The 8,840-nt window shown below is 36.4% G+C and overlaps 1 protein-coding gene across 2 annotated transcripts; it reads right to left on the bottom strand.

The window, feature by feature from the left end:
- Positions 1–839: 839 nt before the first annotated feature.
- On the bottom strand, positions 840–8,824 carry LOC306870956 (F-box only protein 21-like). Of its 2 annotated transcripts, none has more exons than XM_079418565.1 (12): positions 8,562–8,824; positions 7,804–7,939; positions 7,529–7,638; positions 7,324–7,445; positions 6,570–6,716; positions 6,179–6,315; positions 5,376–5,512; positions 4,701–4,880; positions 4,256–4,388; positions 2,922–3,112; positions 2,441–2,598; positions 840–2,183 (listed from the first exon to the last, which is right to left on the bottom strand). In XM_079418565.1, the coding sequence occupies exons 1-12, from the start codon at positions 8,783–8,785 to the stop codon at positions 1,945–1,947; spliced, it is 1,914 nt and encodes a 637-aa protein (XP_079274691.1). In that variant the 5' UTR covers positions 8,786–8,824; the 3' UTR covers positions 840–1,944. The 2 variants fall into 2 exon arrangements, with proteins under 2 accessions (XP_079274691.1, XP_079274692.1); XM_079418566.1 differs by having other exon boundaries at positions 7,529–7,623; positions 8,562–8,810.
- Positions 8,825–8,840: the final 16 nt, after the last annotated feature.

Here is an 8,840-nt window from a genome sequence, read left to right as displayed (position 1 = left end):
TGAAATATGCAAATACGCGTCAGTGACACACCTGAGTCTCTCGTCCCTTTCTGTCTTTATTTTCCTGAGTGCGGGATCTGAATAGTCTTTTGAGCCCAATAAATGGACATTTGAGTTAAAGAAATGTTTCATTGACAAATGAAATTCAAGCACGTTTTAATATTTGATTTGTATCTCGAGCTGACATGACAATCATGTTCTACAGAATGAATGAAGAATATTGCTAAGAGCAACTTGTGCTTCTGCGGAAGCAAGGAAACCTGACCATTTGTATAAAAGGATTTCACATGGTCAGTGTCACATTTGCCTGCATTTGTATTCTGACCTTGAAATCCAATCTAAATATTCAGTTTGCTTAAGAGTAATACGTCATAAAGTTTGGGGAAGATGTGTTCAAATGTTTGCTGATATACAGTGAGGCAAATAAGTATTTGATACACTGCCGATTTTTCCAGTTTTGCCCACTTACAAAGAATGGAGAGATCTGTCATTTTCATCGTAGGTACACCTCAACTGTGAGACAGAAAAAAAATAAAAAATCCAGAAAAATCACATTGTATGATTTTTGAATAATTAGCTTCCATTTTATTGCATGAAATAAGTATTTGATCGCCTACCAACAGCAAGAATTCTGGCTCTCACAGTTGAGGTGTACCTACGATGAACATGACAGATCTCTCCATTCTCCACTGTACCAAATTAATATTTTATTCAGGCAATCTGGAAGGGAATAATGGTTAAATGAGCACATTTAAATATTTAGGTTTTTAAAATCTCTACACTTACAAAACAAGTAGATGTCATAAAAATAAAATTAATAAATAACCATACCAGCAAAGTAGAGCTTATTCTTTTATTTTGATTCATTCTTTTATATTCTCAATACTTTTGTATTTACAACCACTATGAGCCAAGAATTCCTTGAACCCTTGTTCTCTAGGTTTTTTTTTTTATATATAACTTTGAAATAAACATTACAAAATATTTTAAGGTGACAGCTTTAGACATTTGACCTCATGTTAAGTGCATGTTAGTTAACATATTAAAATATGTGACATTAGTGCATTAGTTCAGTGAGATGTGTTATGACTGATGGCATAAGGAACGGGCCTGAAGCTGATCATCGACACATATACAGATATTCAGACCCTCTGTAGTGTAAGTTCACATAGTCTGTACATACTATCTAGAGTATATTTAATATCTGCACAACTACTGTAACTCAACCACATCATTTATACTCAACCACTCAAATACAACACATGTAGTTTCTTTCAGTTTAGACTACATCTGGGTCAAAGTTGCATTTAAAACTAATCTAGGACCAGGATGTTGTGAAATTGGAATGAATTAGAGAAAAACTACTGATATTAGACTGGTTTTGCCTTAAAGGAATTGTTCACCCAAAAATGAAAATGTACTCATCATCAGGCCATCCTGAGTTTGTTTCTACATAAGAACAGATTTGGAGAAATTTAGCATCTCTTGCTCACCAATGGATCCTCTGCAGTGAATGGGTGCCGTCAGATTGAGAGTCTAAACAGCTGATAAAAACATTACAAACATGCAGCTTTTCATTTCAGAAGACATTAATTGATGGACTGGAGTGGTGTGGATTACTTGTGGATTATTGTGATGTTTCTATCAGCTGTTTGGACTCTCATTCTGACGGCACCCATTCACTGCAGAGGATCCACTGGTGAGCAAGAGATGTAATGCTACATTTCTCCAAATCTGTTCTGATGAATAAACAAACTCATCTATATGTTGGAAGGCCTGAGGCTGAGTAAATGTTTAGCCAATTTTAATTTTTGGGTGAACTATTCCTTTAACTAGTACTTCAAACTTCAAATTCAGTCCCTTATCAGTTGTAACAGTTCAGGAGAAAATGAATGACATTACACATCTATAGAGGGGAGGGAGGGAAGGAGGTGGCATTCCTGTCTACGGATCTAACAAATCGTGGTCCTGGAAGTTGGCGGTGGGCTCTGGTGCCTGCCCTGAGTTGGGGTTGAGACCGTGGTAGAGCTCCTCTACAGTCCTGTGGGTCTTGCACATGTCCTCTGGGTAACGCGCCTGGAGCTCTTCGTTAGCGATGTAGTGTGTGTCAGAGAACTCGGTGAAGTAGCGGCCGACCTCAGGGTGAGCGATCTCCAGCGGGGTGGAGTGAGGCTCCAGATTCTCTACAAACGAAAAGAGAAAGTGAGGGTTTCTTTTTTTATTTTGAGACTGCAATTGTCTCGAATCAATTACGACCTCACCCATTTGCCCCAAAAGAAATGATTCATTGATGCTGATGAAATGGAGAGCAATTAGGACAAAGACCTAATTTTCAGATACCAGAAAGTGATAATAAAAGAGTCTCCAAAAGTATGTGCACAACCTAAAACCATGTAAGATTAAAAAGAAATGAAAATCTTGGATCAATGGAAAAACGCACCTTGCGCAGCATATCTACATGTCCCATCCTGCACTAGGACGTTGTAGAATGGCTGATCAGCCCCCTTAGACAGCTGATGGACCCTCATAGTGTTAATCCACTCCTGACTCATGGTGCATTTAGGGTCCCAACCGTAGATAACGCAGTTGTAGCCTGACCTATGAGAGGCAATTTTAAATGTGATCCTGAAGCACAAAAGCAATCATAAGTAGCACAGGTATAGTTGTAGCAATAGCCAACAATATCGATTTTTCTTTTATGCCAAAAATCATTAGGTTATTAAGTAAAGATCATGAAGATATTTTGTAAATTTCCTACCATAAATATATCAAAACTTAATTGTTGATTAGTAATAGGCATTGCTAAGAACGTCATTTGGACAACTTTAAAGGCGATTTCAACATTATGATTTTTTAAGTAAAACTGAGTTTCATATTCCATGTAGTTCATAAGTTTACCCCTCACACAAGCAGGAACCCACCTCTTATGTTTCATGATGAGGCCTCCAGAGTACTGTACGTCTCTGTGCTCAGGCGCGCTGCGTCTCTTCACCTCCGGCTCTACCGGATGCCTCTTATGCTGGATGTGCTCAAGCGTATGTTGCACTAGATACCCAACCGCCCCGTGCTGAGACGGGTCCAGAGCCTGGATATGCTGTAGAATATCCAACACCTAAGATAAAGAGAAAGAGAGAGAAATCAAACAAACACAGTAGTTATACTTTTCTCCCATGAGAATATTTACATAGACGTGATGATCAAATTCACTTATTAGCCTTGATTATTCAGTTCGTATTTTGTGGTTTAACAGTAATATTCACCAGATTTTCAATGCAAATGCAACATATACACTCCCTTATGAGTCCCTTATGTGACAAAAAGTTTAAAACCCATTGAGAGACCTTCCCTTTTTATTTTGTTTACATAGTCAATGCATAGTCATTTTGTGAAAAAGAGTGACATGCTAGAGCTGAACAGGCACTATTTTTGCAATCAGCATCCCAAAGTTAGTTAAATAAAAGTATCGGATGTCATTCAGCAAATATGACACAGGGCGGTGTAATATAGCAAAAATAGCATATTACTTTTGTTTGCACTCTTTGTGAATAGTACCAGTTATACATGGAGTAAACAGTATCTACCTTCAAAATAGCAATTATCTTTTTTTTATACTTGTGTTACTGGTGTGAGAAGTCACCACCTTTATATTTAAAGGCCTTTTTTATGGAATAGCAGAATTGAAAGTGATAGGAAAGTATTGGAACAGAAAGGAGGAATGGGATTAGGAAATGATGAAAGATGAATTCGGGGTTATTATTATAGTTAAACTAAAATTGAATTATAACCACTCATTACTTACTTAAATTATTCATTAATTGAAATAAAAGAAAATATAAAAAATTGATTTCAGTTAGTTGCAGCTAGTTTAGCTTGATTATTAAAATAACTAAAGCTGAAATAAAAATGATAACTCTCTCTCTCTCTCTCTCTATATATATATATATCTATATCTATATATTTAAATAACAAAAACTAAAAAAAATGACCAAAACACAAAATTACTAATAATTTTACTAAAATTAAAATGAAATGTAAAATTTAAAAATCATTCAAAATATTAAAAAAACACTATAATATTATCTCAATGATACAAAAATAACATTGGACGAATTCAATCTAGCGTCCTTATGAGAGTGCATATGTGCCAACCACTGTGCCCGAGATATGTTATCTTTTTGACTATTCTTTAATAAACAAATAGGAGAATTATGGACTGTTACTGACATTCAAGTCTCATCTGTGTGACTGAACTCACTTTCTCAGGCCAGATGCCCAGGTGGAAGTAGAGACGGGCCTGCAGCAGAAGATACTGCACATTATCAGGGCTGATAGTGAGGTAGAGATCCAGCGAGTCCCGCAGGAGCTGATATGATTTCTCATTCCCTTCCCTAGACAAAACACAAATGCAAGCACATTTTGTAACAAACGTGGGTCTGACAACTTCACAAATTCAGCTGACAGCCAATAAAATTTATTTTATTTGCATAAAACACTATCTACAACTGCAGAATTCCCTGACTGGCTTACTAATGAGCATACAAGCAAGTCTTTTAAACACCTCCTTCATTATCTGTAAAACTTTAAGTGCAGAGATTTAAAGAAACGATCATTAGGCAACAGTGCAACAATATGAATATAAACAACATCTCACAACACATTTGTCTCATCTAAAGTAATCAAAATCCATGTGTGATTCTCACCCTCTTTTGCCGATGTTAAGCAGGTTTCCCACCATCCGCAGCAGCAGCTCACTGGTGCTTATAGCACTGTAGTAATCTGCTCCCACCTGGTGTCGGATCAGATTCTCACACTCTTTAGCAGCCAGCTGCTTTCCTTTACCAAACGTGTCAATGTATACGTAGTCGTAGATGTCATCGCTCCTGCAAAACAACTCATTAGTCAACTTATATTGTAGTTTTATTTTTATTGCAAGCACAGCACAATTTTTTGAAAGCATATTGAGATTACAGCTATAAACTATATTATTGCTCAGCAATAAGTTGGATATATAGTACATCCTACTTTACCTCCTTAACAGTATGTTCATGTATACTATGTAGCAAATCTTGGATGCAAAATGTCCAACTTTAACTGCATATACACAGTATACCCACACAGGGCAACATATAGGCTACTATAAAGCAAATCTCAACTGCTTGATTGCTTGCATCATTGCACAATGTAAACTGTATTATCTCACAGCTCTAAATGTGGCAATGAGATGTGAAGATATCATAAACATTAACATCATGATTTTTGTAACAATGTGCATTGTAAACAGAGCTATAACAGAGCTAAATTTGACTTGAAACTCACTGGTATTTGCTTTGTAATTTCATTCTGACAGACTGCAATAGAATGTGTTAAACGCCCACCTCCTTTGATTTTGGCACCAGCGGAGCAGGAAATGGTTGGGGAAGTTGACAGGCTCCAGAGGAACTCCTAATTTCCTGGCCAGAGTCATGTAAAGCACAGAGAGGCTGATGGGAATGCCTGTCCGACGGAGCAGCACCTGACCACAAGGGGGCACATTAAAGTACATTTCTGTCTTAATTTTAAAACTTAAAATGTACACATTCAAAACAATGTTGTTTTTTGTTTTTTTACTTTTAGCACAACTATATGGACACATTTAAATGGGAACATATTAAATTATGTTAGTGCTTTGTGGATTTTTATTTTTTTTGGTATCAGTAGTGTTATATTTTTCTTTTGCTTTAAATAAGTGCTTATCACACCAAAATGCACTAACATTTACATTTTGAGGCCAGTAAAATTTTTTTAAGAAATTAATACTTTTATTTTTGCAAGGACACATTAAATCGATCAAAAGTGACAGTAAAGACTTACATTGTTTCAAAAACTTTTATTTCAAATAAACACTGTTTTACCATTAATTTCCTGTACCATTCATCAAAGTTAAAATCAAATGACATTTAAAATTAAATGACTCATACTATAACAAGCCATAAAATCCTTGCAGCTGTATTCTTTGAATAAATTGTATAATATATATTAGTAATGTTACTTATTTTACAAAAATAATAATAATACAAAATACATGTTACTTGGAAAACTAATTTATGTAATGCATGTTACATAATTATATAATGCATTGCCCCTAACACTAGTTATCCAGACCTGCCTAACTTATGATCCCTATGATATGATATTATACCTGATGTATGTATGAGTTGAGTGGATTGTAGTAGTCTCGCTCATTGCCCTTGTACTGTAGCTGGTCATACAGCACAGCATTCAGAGCACATATGACTTGCCTTTGAAACTCCAGGTTTTCCAGAACAAAGCAGTCACCTGCAAAAACACTCTAGTGAAGACACATATTGGACGCTACAGCTTTAAGAACAACAATGCTATTGTGGTTCCTCAATGCAGTCCAAAGTAGATTAAAAAAATGTTGAAAATTAAACTAGGAGACATCCAAGACATTTATTTTATCAACATTAAGCAGAAAGCTTTTATCGGACAACAGGGAGAACAAAAGTCTGGCTAATAGACCTCATGAGAATAATAAATTGAATTTTCCAGATCTCTCCTTGCGGACTGACCTTGACTGGCTCGTAGACTTGGATGTGTGGCATTTTTTACTCGCAGACACTTCTTCACCTTGTCAGTGATTTCTTCTATCTGCGCAGATATGCTCTCGAGAGTGATTTCAGCCAGAGGGTTGCAATACTGATCGACCAAAACAGCGCCTGGAATTGGAGATCACACAAACGGACGTGTGTTATTTGATGTAAATCACTGATCTAAACACTGTTGAACATCAATCATCCATAATAATATAGTGAGTCGTCGACCTATTCTGTGAACACTGCCTAATTCCATTGTTAATATTGTGATGTGTCTTTGCTAGAATTTTTTGATAATATTGCAAAGCCCAGTATGCAGCATGCATATTTCAAGTTCATCATGCATGTATTTGAACTTTGATTATTATATATGATAACAGTTACAGCACAACAGATATTATCATTTAGCCTTGTCGCTATAAGATAAAGCATTATAACGTAATTATTTTATATTTTTCCATTAAAGGAATAGTTCACCTAAAAGTAGTTTCTTACAAACATGCAGCTTTTCACAAGGTGTTAATTGATAGTCTGGAGTGGTGTGGATTATTGTGATGTTTTTATCAGCTATATGGACTCTCATTCTGACGGCACCCATTCACTTCAGAGGATCCATTGGAGAGCAAGTGATGAATGCTACATTTCTCCAAATCTGCTAAATTTTCATTTTTGGGTGAATTATTCCTTTAATATGAAATAAAACTACTTGTTTTGTGAGACATCAGCTTACCTTCAAGGGCGTATTGTTGTTCTGGTGGTCGCTCAAGGAAAACCTTCAAATTCCTCAGAATGTTCTGCTGCCGGAGGAAGTACAGGATTTTCTTTGCATAGTACTTAAGTGTCAAACATTTCCTGGGAAAGAAGGAAATGCATTAAAACACTTCATTAATGTTAAGAAGAAAATAAAATAGCATAATTGTGAGCTCCTTTCTAACCTTTTGTCCGAGTTCAAAATGCCAAGCAGCTCATCATCACAGAAGTGTTCTGGAGCACCAAGAGACTCGATTTCCGCAAAGCTGTCTCCAAGAACCTGACCAACGCAAGGCTGAGTTACAGGTCTCTGGGTTAGTGACTAAAGCAAATTATTCAATCCAACTTACCGTACAAATATACATGTCCAACCGTAGCGTAATGATCATACCAAAAAGATAACAATTTTTGAGAAAATGATAAACTGCTTTGTAATTTAGTCTCTTTTAAAGCCACTTACAACTTCTGTGAAGAACCTCTTGGAAATGGACTCTACTGTTCTTCGTATCTGTTGACCAACCATGTGCCGGGTTTTGAATTCTTTCAGCCAATCGTATGACTCATTTTGCTGATAAAATCTCTGCAGCCTGGGCCACCTAAAATATTAATGACACAAAAATAATGTAAAAAGGGGGATGGCAAATATGTTAAACCTATTCCTTAAATGGGGCTAGTGTAATGTTGTGTGTCTTATTTAAAATGATATCTGTGTTAATATATCTCCTGAAGTAAAATAAATAAATGCTTTTAGTAGAGGGTACATTTGGTCAATACAGTTTTATGCAAAATCTACCTAAAAGCTAAAGTATCTGCTAAAACACAATAGTGAGTAGTTATTGTTGCTATAATAACTCTAAATGTAATAATCTTAAAACCATACCTCTATTTAAAGAAGCTCATGTTAACTTATGTTTGTAATTCATATGATTTATTATGAGCACATAAGAATATCATGCATTTCTGTGTTCAAGGTCACACTATCAACAATTATAAGTACATTTAGCCCCCCCAACATATAGGAGGTGAGCCTATAACAATGAAGCATCACATGCATCTCTCTGCATGGGCACACAGAATAAATTTGGTGCATCAGCAGAATGAGAACACGATCTGACAGCTCTCAACTCACGCACTGAACGCACGATCAGGGATCAAAAACATTTCTTATGGAGGTTGATGGAGGTATCAAGCTTTAGAAACGTTTTTAATTTATGCCACCTGAGTTTGTACTGATGCGCCCAGACCTTTCCCCTGCCGTGGCACACGTCATGCAGCCTCTTGCACGTGCAGGAAACGTTGCAAATGTCGATATGGTCTAGAACGGGGAAGCACAATATATGCTCTAATAATTCCGCTGGTAAATCGGTTAACTGTTTGGCGAAACTCTCTGAAATAACAGCGTTTGTCCCTAAAACTCGATCTCCCGTGTATGGCGTCGCCATCTTTTCTGTTTACTCCGATGACATCATCTAAGCCCCGCCCAATTGTCAGCGAAAA

The sequence above is a fragment of the Barbus barbus genome (assembly GCF_936440315.1).
Source record: "Barbus barbus genome assembly, chromosome: 6".
Taxonomy (NCBI): Eukaryota; Metazoa; Chordata; class Actinopteri; order Cypriniformes; family Cyprinidae; genus Barbus; species Barbus barbus.
The sequence above is the reverse complement of the archived record's forward strand: the minus strand, read 5'-3'. Positions and strand labels throughout refer to the sequence as shown.

Bases quoted from the DNA above. Each gene is read 5' to 3' on its own strand.
- LOC306870956 (XM_079418565.1), bottom strand. From the start codon at position 8,785: ATGGCGACGCCATACACGGGAGATCGAGTTTTAGGGACAAACGCTGTT. The intron at 7,446-7,528 runs GTTAGAAAGGAG...CTTCTTTCCCAG, and splicing joins ATTTTGAACTCGGACAAAAG to GAAATGTTTGACACTTAAGT. The intron at 2,184-2,440 runs GTGCGTTTTTCC...TTTCGTTTGTAG, and splicing joins ATGTAGATATGCTGCGCAAG to AGAATCTGGAGCCTCACTCC.